The sequence below is a fragment of the Dama dama genome, chromosome 18 (assembly GCF_033118175.1).
Source record: "Dama dama isolate Ldn47 chromosome 18, ASM3311817v1, whole genome shotgun sequence".
Lineage (NCBI taxonomy): Eukaryota > Metazoa > Chordata > Mammalia > Artiodactyla > Cervidae > Dama > Dama dama.
The window spans coordinates 59,307,452-59,322,734 of NC_083698.1; the positions used below are offsets into that span (position 1 = coordinate 59,307,452).

General features: G+C 42.0%; 1 protein-coding gene and 1 long non-coding RNA gene across 4 annotated transcripts in view; one reads left to right on the top strand and one right to left on the bottom strand.

The window, feature by feature from the left end:
* The window catches only part of LOC133072292 (uncharacterized), a 42,537-nt gene that overhangs the window by 12,066 nt on the left and 15,188 nt on the right, over positions 1-15,283 (top strand). The gene's annotated exons all lie outside the window — the stretch shown is intronic.
* The window catches only part of NPSR1 (neuropeptide S receptor 1), a 147,261-nt gene that overhangs the window by 210 nt on the left and 131,768 nt on the right, over positions 1-15,283 (bottom strand). The window contains exons 7-9 of one of the 3 annotated variants that reach the window (XM_061165382.1): positions 6,402-6,488; positions 1,518-1,698; positions 375-461 (exon numbers count right to left, since the gene is read on the bottom strand). In XM_061165382.1, coding sequence (XP_061021365.1) covers positions 375-461; positions 1,518-1,698; positions 6,402-6,488 — 355 coding nt within the window. Of the gene's footprint in view, positions 1-51; positions 462-625; positions 693-1,517; positions 1,699-6,401; positions 6,489-15,283 lie in introns of those variants that run through there. The other 2 variants (XM_061165385.1, XM_061165383.1) reach the window with 2 other exon arrangements.

Here is a 15,283-nt window from a genome sequence, read left to right on the forward strand (position 1 = left end):
GTAATTATAAGAACATGCACAAACATGCTTTTTTAGTCAATCCCCTCTGCTTGCCCAAGCCTGGGCCCCGGGCCAGCAATGTCTCTGTCCGTTGATTCTGGTGCTGACCAGTGAGAAGGGCAGCTTGGAATGGTAGGGAAAGAAAGGGTATCTTTCCTGGCTGGTATGAGTAGTTTGTAACTTCCTATTGGCCAATACTTGCTGAGGCAGGTGACACATACTCTTTCGGATGTTTGCCTTGCGCATCCCCCAAGTGATGAAAGGTGCAGGGCAGAGAAGTTGGCTCAAGCTTTATACACAGGCCCAAGGTGCTAATGGGAACCCAGGAGAGTTGATGGGGCTCAGCCCAGTGCTACCACTGCCCCATGACCTACATGAATTCTGGCTTGGACAGAACCTGCATCTCATGCTTCTCAGTTCTCTCCCGACATGTCATTCTGGAATCCCGTGATCTTTGCTCCCTAAAGAAAGAACAAAGAGGAAAAATCATGCATCCTGAATAATTTAACTGTTAGGAGCTAGCACTTGTGGAGAACTTATTAAGGATCAGGCGTTGTGCTAAGCACTTTTAACATAATAGCCCTCATTATACTTCCCGGCCACTCACAGCCCTCCTTCCTACTGATCAGTACCAGAGCCCAGTGACAGGGACATCACTGGCCAAGATGTAGGCACTGCTACTGCTATTAGCCCTTTTTTACATGTGAGGAAATGGAGGTTTATGGAAGTTAAATAACTTTCCCTCGGTCACACGTAGCTATGAATCAACAATGGCAGCATCAAACCCAAGCCTGCCACCATTCTGCAATTCTATCATGGAGACAAGAGGAAATGGGAGGGCAGGGAGGGGCTGACAGGTGAGAGGCCAGAGGCGAGGCAGGTGAGGGGTGGCAGCCACTCTAACATATCAATGATGTTTAGGATCACTGAGAAATGCTACCTTCCACCCATAATTCTAGAAGGACTTGAAAGGTCTTGTCAACTGATGGAAGAGAGATTCAATGGAGGGCATCAAACCCAAGCCTGAAACAATTCCACTATGATTCCATCTCCTCTGGATTTTTCCACCTACTCCCTGTAGCTTGTGCAGTAAAACAGCTGAAAAACAGCAGACTGAGTCATTGTGGGAGGGATCTAATTTCAGCTCTGTAACTAATTATTCATATAATCTCGATAACATCACTTAACCTGTGAGCCTTAATTTATCTGTAAAATGATAATTCTTTGTGTTCTGCTATCTCCATGGCATTGTATTGAGGCAACTCATGTGGAGAAGCTTTGAACTAAAATAAGGATCTTCTATATGTGACTCGATTAGGATGATTACTATAGGAGGTGATGTGGTATAGGGGAAAGCATGAGCCATGGCCGGGGGGCCTGGATTTGAATCTGTCACACTAGTGGAAACTTTTTGACTCTCAGTTTCTCATCTATAACCCACCAGGGAGCTCTAGCATGAGGAAGACAAAGGTTGTAGGTGAGTGCAGTGGGCTTCCCCATGTCTGAATGCCCCTTACCTGCAGGGGAAGCATATGGAGTTGCTGAAAACACAGTAGATGAGGGGGTTGATGGCACTGTTCAAGGCAGGCAGGTTCTGAATGATCACAGAGGCGTAGAAACGCTCCTTAGTGTTTGGAAGGAGGCTGAAATTGTCCAAAATGTCAAAGAGGAAGTAGGGACTCCAACAGCAGATGAAGGCTGGAGAGAAGAGAACCATTAGCACTGTAGCAGCCCACAGCCCAGGGGGCCCTCTGTGTTGGCCCTGAGTGGAGCTTTAATGAGGAAGTTCCTTAGCACCTGGGATCTCAGAAATATTTAGAACAGTTGTGTGTGTTCATATTAATGTCATGTTTACTTAAACACACACACACACACACACACACATCTACACTTATATACATTACATCCCACCGACACATTTCTAAAATTGAGTAAATTTGCTGGAGCTTCTCTATCTGTAAAGGAAACTACTATAGTGATCCCTGAAAGGCTGGGAGCTGTTCAGCATGGCCTTAGCCTCTCATTCTACACAGTGTGAAAGAAAATTCAGAAAATCCCTTTGGAGACTCTATGGTAAAAGACAGAACAGGGAGCACTTCATAGTGACTCCTGTTTCGGGATAGGTGAGGGGCAGGGGTGATATCTAATGTTTCAAAACACAGCCTGGCTAAGTCACAAGATTCTCAATTTTATTTTCCATTTCCAAGTCAGCCTCTCCAGGCAACACCCACACTATATACCCCTTACCAAGTCCATTAGTGTGCGTGAGACCCTGATTCTGCTTGGATCCAAATCCTCAGAGGAAGGAGATGAGAAATAGAGACCCAGAGTGTGATGGCCAATTTTATGTGCCACCTTGACTAGGTCATAGGATGCCCAGATTTTTTTTGTTAATCAGTACTTCTGATTATTTCTGTGTTCTCAGAGTATTTCTGAATGAGATTAACATTTGAATTTGTAGATTAAGAAAAGTAAATTATCCTCCCCAATGTGGGTGGGCAGTGATCTAGCCATAGGTTTGAATACAATAAAAAGAGTGAGTGAGAGAGGAGTGACTCTGTTTGCTTGACTGTCTTCTGGCTAAGACTTTGATCCTCTTTGGCCTTCATACTTTGACTCAGACTGAGACGACACCGTTAGCTCTCCTGGATCTGGAGATCTGGGGACTTTTCAGCTTCACAGTCAAATGAGCCAATTGTTTATAATAAATATCTTTATATATATATATATGTAATTTCCCTGGAGAACGCAGATTAATACCATAGAGATAAACCTTCTTGGGGTTGACTGGAACCCACACGTGCTCTCTCTTACTTTCTCGCCCCATCCTCTCCAGTCTCTTTCTTCCCTTTCTCAGTCATAGGATTTTTCCTCAGGGAAGTCAGGCTTCCCTTGCCATCTGACTGCAGCAATCAGCTTGTCGCCATAACTCTTTGACTGACACATTTTTTTTTTTTCCCTCCTTTACCTTGACAATCTGTTAAAAGGGAACAGTTCTAACACAAAGATCACTGAACATTCTGGGTTCTGGTGGTAAAGCCTGGCATTGGCGCAGATAGTGGTTCTGGGGCATGGAGGGGTAAAGCTTCTGTTTGGGGGAATTTTGAAAATGCGTGCGTATATATTTGTGTGTATTGGTTCTGGTTTTCCTAGGGATACCTGTCCTCCTGCATCATGCAGCCAGTCCCATCCATGTCCCATACATCCTTCAAATGCCCATTTGGACATTTATGGAGCAGAGAATCTGTTTATAATGACCCCAGTCTAGAAACCTGATTCTATTTTACATATGACCACAATATTTTAAATAAATACTGAGTTTTCCAGAAGTCCAATTCCCTTGCAAATAGAGGAAAGATTACTTTGTTTAATTTGGAACTTTAGGAGGATTTGTTCACCTACTGGGAAAATAAAATCACTGTCAGCAACACTGCTTTATTTTTTTATGTCTACATGAAAACACACCTGCATTGGTTTCCATTTGTAATTATTATTACTTCATTATTCTTCTAAGGACTGTATCCAAGTATTTATATATTGAAATCTGTATTATCTTATTATAAATTATTTTCTTCCTAGTCTTCCTTTATGTTATACATTAACCTTTTAAGAATTATGTTAGGTACATAGATTTTTGTATACATTTCATTTCAGAATGGTAAAGGGGCATTACAAAATATTTGTTATAGGAAGGGGCATTTTGGTCTGATTGGATTGTTGACATGGCTGACCTCTTTGTGGACTTTCTTGTTCTCTGACTAAAGGGAATCCAGTGCCTATGTTTATGGCTCCTGATTATAAAAGGCTGTACTGGCTCTGAAACACATATATAAGTTATGCTTCCTGACTCAACATCCAGGGAATGTGTATCATGCTCCTGATTGTCTGGGAAAGCAAGATAATCTCTGATCTACTTTAGAAGCTTCTGGGGAAAGGATTTTGAGCCCCAGTGGGTGGTATATGCTCTATCCCCAGGTCTGCCTGCAATGTTGTTTTGTGATTGTATTCTCCTGGCTAAGTCACACGGCATGTGGTCTGTTTGGCATTTTGCAGATGCATTTTAGAAAGGTGAGATGGACAACTCTAGTGACTTAATGTGCTAGCAGAGCTAACATGAGAGCTGTACTCCCAGAGCTCCTAAGAGCCCCAGATGGGTAGGGAGGGGTAGTATTTTGAGTTAGGTAAAAAAGGAAATGGCACAAATCTTTTCCTTCATGCATATCCCCATTTGTTCTTTCAACAGATATTAATTAAGCACAGTGTGCATGGACCCTCTAAGCCCTTGGTGATAATGTAAGGAAAACAAAAGTGAAAGTCATTGCTCATGGGGATTTTGCCAGCAGGAGAGATAGACAATAAACAGATCAATATATATCCTATACTGTCAAGTGGAAGTAGAAATACAAAGGAAAAATAAGGTAGGGTAAAGACTATAGGAGAGACATTTAAGACTTGCCAAGAAAGCCTTTCTGAAGAGGTGGTGTTGTTGGAAAGCAAGATGATATTAAGCCATGGCATGGATAAGCCATGCCGCCATCTGAAGGCAGGGCATTTCAGATGGGAAATATTGCAAGGTATGAACAAATTGACATTTGAAGAAACAGCAAGAAAACCAGTGTGACTGTTATATATAGAATGGGCAAGGAAGAGAGCAGGGGCATGGGTCTGGATACTTGGCTGGAGGACAGATCACTGTGTAAGACATGGGAAAAAGTAAGATTTTATTCCAATGTAATGGGAATCCATAGGTGAGTTTGCAGGGTAGTGGTAGTGTCTGATTAACATTTTTAAAAAGATCACATTATCTGCTTTGCAGAGAAGGATTAAGAGAAGATCAGTTGCAGTAAGAGAAGATCAGTTGCAGTTCCAGTGTTCTGATGGGAGAACACTGGAGAAGTTGGTGGGAGCTTAGATCAAGGAAATAATTGTATAGATGCTGAAAACTGGTTGAATTTGAGATCTCTTTTGCAGGTAAAGCTTCTATGCCTTACTGATAGACTAGATATGTGGCGTGGAAGAGAAATAGCATAATGACAGACAGATGACCCTTAGGTTTTTGGTGTGGATGAAAGATGAAGTCATTTACTAAACTCGGGAACACAGGAGGACGAGTGAACGTGCAGGAGATAAGAAAGCATGCTGAGGCTTCTGGTTTTTCATGTTGAGTATGCTAAGCTTGTCATAAATAAAAATTTCAAGTAGAATTATAAAAAAATTTCAAGTAGAAATCATAGATATAATTTCTAAGCAAAGGAAGTGTTCCAAAGAAGGACTGAGCAAATGTTGTTTAGAAATCAGCTAAGGACTGAGTATTGACATCTTGCATTTTGTTGGCTGTGGTTACCTTGATAAGTATGCCTTTACTAGAGTAATAGGAAAGAAAGCTCATAGAAATAGGCTCCAGAGGATGAGAGATGAAAAAGGGAGGCAGTCTGCTTGAAAGGAGAGTGTTAAAGAAGAGGGTCTGTTACTGGGGAGTTTATAGAGGGAGCTGTTACATAGGTGTATGTGCATATGATCCAGGCAAGGGGGATACCTGTGGGGGAGAGGAGATGATTGCAGGAAGAGAATTCTCGAGTTAGCAGGGAGGAATGGGATACAGAGCTCAAGTGCATTTTGGATGAAGGAGCAGAGACAGTTTATCCATAGTAATAGGAGAAAAGGCAGAGATGCAGGTAGGTCCATGGATATGAAGGCAGGTGAATGAGGAAGTTCTATTCTGACAAGAGTGTTTTCCTTGTGAAATAAGAATCAGGGCCATTAACTGAGGGGACGAAATGGGGAGGAAGTTTTGAAGGTTTGGGAATGACAAAGAATATAAGACCAATCTGACATATATTAGGTGCTCTAGAAATACCTTTTTTTCTTGGATGAGGTGACTTTATGGGTCTTAAGAGTAGAGAGACCAAAAAAACAAAAGGAAAGGGAAAATGACAGGAGCGAGCAGGGAAGATAAGGCCTCCATTAGGGAAGAATTTATGGTGACCTTGAAATTAAATATCCAGAAGAAATGGAATGCCACTTCTGTCTTCCTTGGTTGTTGAACTTCAGCTCTGGGGAGTGTATGCCTTCAGAAAAGCAACTGGGTCAACTAGATAATGGTGAGCATCCGCTTCAGCTAGTAATGTCTTACTTAGATATTTTCTCCACATTATCCACCCCATGGCTGTGTTGGACAACAATATTCATAAAGATAGATATAGGGAACCAAATGTTGGCCCGTGCGGGAGCTACAGAGACACTGGTAAGCTCCACACACACATTCCTTTCTAATTGGGAAAAGGCAGACGTTCCCACAGACACATTTTTTCCCTGTGTGCACTTCGTGTCCCCAGGTCCCAGGTACAAATTTGTTTTTGGAATGCCCACAGTTTTACAACACAAGGAGGGATGTTGCTTACCGAGAATGATGACAACACTATACTTGATGGCCTTGACCTTTGCCTTTGAGATGAGCCCTCGGTTGTAACTGGTGCACAGTTTTCCATCTGCAGATGCAAAAAGTGAACCATAAAGTGAAGTGCTGCTTCTGCCAATAAGAACATTGTAGGTTAGACCCACAGTTGTCATGGGACCACCTACATCCTCCTCACCTATGCCAAGGAGGAACCCCCCTGCCCCCGCCCTGCCCTTTGACATATTCAGAGTAAATGGCCTGGATGCTAGAAACTGCTCACTTTGCAGCTTAATGTAAAATGCAAATGCATTGGGACATCCAGACTCTCAAGAGACTTGGCTGGATGCCCTGAATCAACTGAATCTGGAATGAGCCACATGACCACAGGGGGTGATGCCGAGACATTGGTCTTGTCCCTTCAGCAACCTAGGACAAAGCCGTTTTCCTAGAAATCTTACCCCAAATGAACTTACTCATCTAACTCAGAAATTCCACTCTCAACAAAAGCTCAAGCCAGAGATATAATAAAACCTGTTCCAAATAAGAGCCTGGTTATAACTTTAATCTTATGTGGGTTGTTTGATACTAAACATGGGAGGATTAAATTTAAGAATCCACTAGAATGTAAGCTCGATGGAGACAGAGACTTTGTTTTCCTCACTCCTGTATCCTCTAAACTAGTGAATGGTTAATATTTATTGAATGAATTAATATAAGCCCGTCTCTAGTCAAGGAGTGGTAGTAAAACAAATAACTGATTAGGGTGGGCAGAGTTCAGCGCAGTAGTTCTTAGTAGAAGAAGTAGTTAAATGGCACATTTGGGAATGGTGGCACTTAACACAGAGTGCCTTGAAGCTGTGGGAGAGTTTTTACTATCATGGCTTCTACCAGCCCTCATGGTGCCTTTGTGAAAACTGGGAAAAGATGCCCTCCCTTTGGACATAAGCAGACCCTCAATGAGGGGGAGGCATGGACAGAAGGCCAGCCCCACACACCCTCTGCTGAGTGCCACTGATGAAGGCTCAAGGGACAAAACCTTAGTGGTGGCCGAGGTCAGAGACCCACCCACGGCACACCTAAGTCATATGAGGTAGGACTACCCTAGAGCCCAAATACCATGTTCACTGGCCCTCACTACACCTACAGATGTCACATTTGAAATGTATTTAAATCCTCATGGAAACTGGTGTGAAATTTACCTTTGCGCTATTTATTCTACCCTGTCTGCAATCCAGTCCATCCCAACCCACCAAGAGATAAGGACTGAACTAAATAGGCTAAAATAAAGTTCCTCTTCTCTGGGAACTTTCAATCCAGCAGGAAAGATCATTCAGCATGAGGTTGGGCGAGATGAGAGAGACTAAAACCAAAAAACAAGTATGAAAGAAGAAGGAAGCCATTCCCCCACTGTAATGCAGAGGGTGGCCACAAGGCAGAGGCAGAAATTCCCAAGGCCAAGCTGGGGGTGGGGGCGTAGGATTGGGAAAGATGCCTGAAGCAGAGGGGAAGTCCTCAGCCAAGATGGGGAAATGAGAAAACGTAGGAAGTGTTAGAATCTTGGTGAGTCATTTTGCTTGGCTGGAGCCTGAAAGGACGCTGGTTTGAGGGTGGGGAGAAGGACTGAGGCCAAAGTGGGAAGACCTTGAATGTCTCCCTGAGAAGTTTGGGCTGAATTTCTGAGGCAGCTGCAAGTCATCGAAGCTTCTGTCTGTTTTCACAGTTTGAATGCTTACTCATTGGAGAAGACAAGCTGTTAGCAGGAATAATAGGAATAAGGGGCTTTTTCTGTGAAGTGAACTGAAATGCTATATTTAATTATATAATTGATTTTTATTTCTTGATGTCTACCCTGTAAGACCACTTTTAGGCACTATTAGGGCCTTCAGATTGTTCCGTGCATTTCACAGAACCACAAAATTTCAGTGATGTAAGGGAGAAAATGCTTCAGGAGTGTTTACAGCAGTGGTTTTTACGTGGGGAAGTATTGCCCCCGGGGTTATGACTGGACACATTTTTGATTGTCACAATGGTTGGGGTGGGTGTTCCAGGCATCTAGTAGACAGAGACCAGGAATGCTGCTAAATATCCTTCAATGCACAGGTCTGCTGCTGCTGCTGCTGCTAAGTCGCTTCAGTCGTGACCGACTCTGTGCGACCCCATAGATGCCAGCCCACCAGGCTCCCCAGTCCCTGGGATTCTCCAGGCAAGAACACTGGAGTGGGTTGCCATTTCCTTCTCCAGTGCATGAAAGCGAAAAGTGAAAGTGAAGTTGCTCAGTCGTATCCCATTGTTAGTGACCCCATGGACTGCAACCTACCAGGCCCCTCCGTCCATGGAATTTTCCAGGCAAGAGTACTGGAGTGGGTTGCCATTGCCTTCTCCGATGCACAGGACAGTCCCCCACAAAAGAAGAATTATCTAGTTCAAAACACTGACAGTGCCAAGGTTGAAGCCCTGATTTCCAAAGTAGTGTCTTGGGAAGGATACAGACTTCAAAATCAAACCTGAATACACACTCCAGCTCCACAACTAACTAGTGGTGTCATCTCATGCAAATTGCCTACTATTCCCAGCCTCAGTTTCCCACTTTCAAAAATGAAGCATAAAACACCTAATTCACAGAGTTGTCTTGAAGATTAAAATAAAATAATGTACTCAAGGTGCCAAGCCCCATAGCGAGAATGTTAATTTCTTTATTAGTTGGGATGAATGAGATTTTAACAGTATTTCAGGAGGAATGAGCTGCCTTTATGGAATTGAACAGAAAATCATTTGTTGTTGTTTGTAAATTTGTTGTTGTTGTTTAGTCGCTCTGTCATATCCAGCTCTTCTGTGACCCCATGGATTGTAGCCCACCAGTCTCCTCTGTCCATGGGATTCTCCAGGCAAGAATACTGGAGAGGGTTGCCAAATCCTTCTCCAGGGGATCTTCCCAACCCAGGGATCTTCCCAAGCCTCCTGCTTGATAGGCGGATTCTTTACCTCTGAATCACCTGGGAAGACTCATTACTATATTTAGATAGGCTACTGTTCAGTATTATCTGTATATAGAATTTATATACATCAGATAATTATCAGGATGGGATTATAGCCATGGGGGCAAGTAAAAATGACAGCAGATCAAATGGTATCTTTTCAAAGTATCTCCATTTGCTGGTGTAACAGCTGGCTCCTAAATGGCATGGCTCTGAAGACTTAGTTTTTCAGAAAAGTTTTTGAGAATGACATTTGTGCTCTAAAATCTGTTTAAAATGGAAACTTGCAGTACTTTCCACAGGGCAACTGGGTGACAATATAATCAACTCTTACCATTCCATCTCCCAATGAGATCAGTGAAAAGCATCTTTAATCTAACCACTCTAGGAAATGCAAGACCTCCAGCTCCTGAAGATGGCTCTTCAAAGTGAGCTGAGCTGCAAAATCCCAGTAATTCTCCTTTATTGGGAGATAAAAGGATTATTTCCCCTCAGGCCTTGGAGCTGAACAGGAGTGAAAAGCAGTTAAATTCAGCTGTCACTGTGCATTAATAGGGGGTAGCCTAGAGGCAGTGAGTGGATTAGATATTGGACTGGAAGCAGGATGCTGCCTTGGGCTGTCTTAGTTCAAGGATGTATCCGAAGTGGCCAGTTGCTGCTCCTTTTCTTCCCCATGCTTCATGCCACTTGCAGAGCCACTGGGAACCTTTTTTTTTTTTTTTTTTGTGGGCTGAGCCTCTGAACGGGGAACAACTGATGTCCTGAGATTTTAAATGAAGTCTTGTCTGGTTGGGGCTGGGGTTAGGCATATGTGGACCTACAAGAGTCTGGGTGATTTGTTTGTTAACAAGGAAGTCTACCTAATAATATTTTAAAATCATTTTTTCATATGTTGGTACTTCATGTATTTCAGATTAATTTTAAAAATTGAACATTTTAACAGTTATGCCTGAGTTCTAAAAATTTTGAACTTAAAATTTATTTTTAATTTCTGATCATTGATGACCTCTTTATGAATATAACCTTAATATGAACTATTTTTAGCACATTATGTCTCATCTACTTAGCTCAGGACTTTGGCCACCTCCACTTCCTTTCCTTGTGTGTGTTTTCTTTTTTAAAAACAGAAGGTCATAGATATAAGGAAGTATGACCTAACTCACCTAACTTACAGCCTTGTGTATTCCTCAGCTCCTCAGTTCAGGTGGAACCAGGAACCCTGGAAGACCCAAAATAATTGTGGCAGACAGGTTAGCTATCCACCAAATTCTTTCCTTTGCCCCCGAGGCCCACAGAGAGATATTTCCCAGCCTCCTTTTCAGCAGGGGGTGTTCATTTCAGTTCACTCACTCAGTCGTGTCCAACTCTTTGTAACCCCGTGGACTGCATGTTCATCAAACTCATGTCCATCAAGTCGGTGATGCCATCCAAGCATCTCATCCTCTGTCATCCCCTTCTCCTCCTGCCTTCAGTCTTTCCCAGCATCAGGGTCTTTTCTAATGAGTCAGCTCTTCACATCAGGTGGCCAAAGTATTGGAGCTTCAGCTCAGCATCAGTCTTTCCAATGAATCTTCAGGACTGATTTCCTTTAGGATTAACTAGTTTGATCTCCTTGCAGTCCAAGGGACTCTCAAGAGTCTTCTCCAACACCACAGTTCAAAAGCATCAATTCTTCGGTGCTCAGCTTTCTTTATGATCCAACTCTCACATCCATACATGACCACTGGAAAAACTATGGATTTGACTAGATGGACCTTTGTTGACAAAGTAATGTCTCTGCTTTTTTATATGCTGTCTAGGTTGGTCATAGCTTTTCTTCCAAGGAGCAAGCGTCTTTTAATTTCATGGCTGCAGTCACTGTCCACATGATTTTGGAGCCCAAGAAAATAAAATCTCACTGTTTCCATTGTTTCTCCATCTATTTGCCATGAAGTGATGGGACCAGATGCCATGATCTTAGTTTTCTTTTCAGCAGCGGGTAGTCATGTGATTAAGTTCTGCCTATAGGAACATGGCGAGAACTCAGGCCTGGCTCAGATAAACTCCCTGAGTAATCCTTCATGCTGTCTTCCCTTATCCCCTATCTGCTGGTTAGTGAAGCTAAGTCATACCTTAGTAGCCATTTGTTAAAGAGTGGCAGTATCTTCATCTACTTGAGTTTCTGAATGACTGTGTGTCTTTCCCTTTGACCTTTACTGTCAATTAGACTTTAACTGAACAAGAAACAAATTTCTATTTTGTTAAGGTTATTATATTTGAGGGTTTCTCTGATATAGCTGCTAGTGCTTTCTTAACTAAAGCAGAGATTGAAGCTTCACATGTAGTGCTGTCATAATGCAAACCGACAGCATGCAGCATTGGCCTATAGGCAGGGAGCAGGTAGTGAGGAGACTGATAGGGAAAACTGAGACAGTAGAGATGCACTGGATAGAAGTGTTATAAAGGGAAGGCAGGTTGTATGCTTATTGAAACTGGACCCCCAGGGAGAGTACAAAGGTGGTGTATATAGTTAGGATCCTCTATACCAGAGAAAAAGAACATATATATCTTATCGGTATATATATCCATGTATATGTGGAAATTTATTATAGAAATTGACTCATGCAGTTATGGAGGCTAAGTTCCATAATCTGCTGTCTGCAGACTGGGGAACCAAGAGGTCTGATGGTCTAATTCAGCCCAAATCCAAAAACATGAAAACCAGGAGAGTTGATGACGTACATCTAAGTCAAAACGCTGGAGAATCAGGCAACCAATAGTGTAAATCTTTGTCCTAGTCTGAGGTCCCAAGAAGAGAGTAGGACAAGATGGATGTCCGAGCTTGAGCAAATTTGCCCTTCCTTTGCTTTTAGTTCTGTTCTGGCCCTCAGTGGATTAGATGATTCTCACTGTCACTGGTGAGGCCTGTCCTCTTTACTTAGTGTGCAGATTCAAATACTTACAGGAATGCCCTCTAGACACACTTAGAAATAATGGTTTACCAGCTATCTGGCTAGCACAATCAAGTTGACACAGAAAATTAACTATCACAGTTGGTAAACAGAATGTTAATAGTGTGTGTTGATTGCCACCAGCTGTGTTTAGCAAAGTATTAGAAAAAAAGAGATGAACTCAGACAAGAGTTGGTTGGAGTATGAACAAAAATGAAGGAAGTTAGGGAAAGTTCTAGAATTTGGAAACCTTTAAAAAATTTTAATGTATTTTTTTGCTCTGCTGGGTCTTCACTGCTGTACTTGGGCTTTTTCTAGTGGCGGGGAGTAGAGGATACTCTGGTTGTGGTGCCTGGGCTTCGCATTGCAGTGGCTTCTCTTATAGCAGAGCATGGTCTCTAGGGCACTGGGCGTCAGTAGTTGCAGCACGTGGGCTCAATAGTTGTAGCCTCTGTACTTCAGAGCACGGGCTCAATAGTTGTGGCCTCTGCACTTTAGAGCACAGGCTCAATTGTTGTGGCACACAGGGTTAGCTGCCACATGGCATGTGGGATCTTCCTGGACCAGAGATCAAACCCATGTCATGGATTCTTTACCACTGAGCCACCAAGGAAGCCCCTTAAAATCTGGAATCTTATAGAGTTGCATGGCTTGATTGTTTCTGGTCTTCATAGCACCAGCTACATACTTTGTATGGCCCAATGAAAATTGAAAATGCAAACGGACTACTAAAGCAAATGTGTATACATTCTGACTGTGCACATCTTTTGCCAATGAAGCCAGTATCCAAATTCAGTTGTAACAGAAGTTGACACACAGCAATGACCCATTCAGAATCATTCCTGAGAGGAAAGGCAGACTAAGGACGTGGCCTCCCACCTATTGTTTCAGATGACCTCAAGCTAGCTTCTATTCTAGGGGATTGAATGAGGAAGCAAAGAAACTAGTCAGACCTGAGAATTATTTTCAGAAAGACTGTTTGGATATGGTTGCTGGTGAAGCTGACTGGAAGCAAATAAGTCAGAAGTCTACTAAGATTTTTAGGAATGATATTGCTAGATAATCCATGAGGTTTATATCTTTGTTAATACTTAGAAATACCAGATTTTAAAACTTTACCAGTCCTGTAAGTGACAAATTGTACCTAGTTGAAGTTTAAATGTATACTTTCCTCATGTATCAGTGAGGTTGAGAACCTTGTTTTTGGCCATTTCTCTTTTCCCTCTTATGAAATGTGTTTGTGTCTTCCTCATTTTTCTTCTATTTATCTTTTTAAAAAATATTTTTATTGATTCTTAAGAATTCTTCATACATTCTAGATACTAATCTTTTCCTAGATAATGTATTGCAAATAGCTTCTCCCACTTTTTGGCTTGACTTTTAAATATAAATAGAGTCAAATTTATTTATCACTTTTTTGGTTTAATGCATCTTGTCTCTTGTTTAAGAAATCCTTTCTTATTCCAATGTCATAAAGATAACATCCTTCATTGTCTTTAAAAAAATTTTAAAGTCTTACATTTCACATCTAAGTTTCTAATTTCCCTGGAATTTAATTATGCCTATGAATTGAGGTGAAGATCCAATTAATTTATTACCCTATGATCTTCTGACATATATCAAGTGCTTATATTATATGTGTGAGTCTCTTTGGGAGCTGTTTTTTTTTTCTTTTCCTATTGAATTGTGTCTATATCACACTCTATTAGTCACTCTGACTTTATGATAAATCAGTGTTTATACATTAAACCTTTACTATCTTGGGCTTTTCTTGTAGCTCAGTCAGTAAAGAATCTGCCTGCAGTGCAGGAGACCTGGGTTTGATCCCTGGGTTGGGAAGATCCCCTGGAGAAGGAAATGGCAACCCACTCCAGTATCCTTGCCTGGAAAATCTCATGGACAGAGGAGCTTGGTGGGCTGCAGTCCATGGGGTTACAAATAGTCGGGCAAAACTGAGCGACTAACACTTTTACTACCTTGTTGTAATTCTCCAGGACTGTCTTCCTGGGTTTTCTTGACTCTTGAAATTTCCATGTATGTTTTTGAATTGGCTTATCAAGCTTAAGAAAACATCCCATTTGAATTTTGATTGTAACTGTATCAATCTGTGAATCATTTGAGGAGAATTGACATCTTTATAATGCTGAATCTTGCTATCCACAAACATGCTGTATATATGTTTCATTTATTTTATATCTGTATTTTTTTTTCACATGGAAAAGGAAATGGCAACCCACTCCAGTATTCTTGGGAAATCCCATGGACAGAGAAGCCTGGTAGGCTTTAGTACATAGGAGTTGCAACAGTCGGACCTGACTTAGTGACTAAACAACTTTTTTTTTCATAAAGTTCCTTATGCTTTTTGTTGAAGGTAGTTGTTTGCAGAAAACCCATTTCACTCTCATGTACTGATAAAGAAAAGTACGTAATGGGCTTATTTTAAGTTTATTTAGCTGGAAGTGATCAGGATTTTCAGAGAAGGCAATGGCACCCCACTCTAGTACTCTTGCCTGGAAAATCCCATGGACGGAGGAGCCTGGTAGGCTGCAGTCCATGGGGTCGCAAAGAGTCGGACACGACTGAACTACTTCACTTTCACTTTTCCCTTTCATGCATTGGAGAAGGAAATGGCAACCCACTCCAGTGTTCTTGCCTGGAGAATCCCAGGGACGGCGGAGCCTGGTGGGCTGCCGTCTGTGGGGTCGCAGAGTCGGACACAACTGAAGCGACTTAGCAGCATCATCAGCAGCAGATCAGGACTTCAACTCAATTGCTCCTAATCAGAAACTTTTTTCTTCAGCTTGTTCTGCACCATTTAATTGGAAACATGTACTTTGGCTATAGCATGGATCACATCATAACTTCCAAGTCATATTGGCCAAATGCAGTTATATCCAGATATGTTACACTTTGTCCATTTTATAGGTGCACCTCTTCCATCTCCTGCCCCCAGGCAGTAAATGTTCTGTTTTATAGGAGTA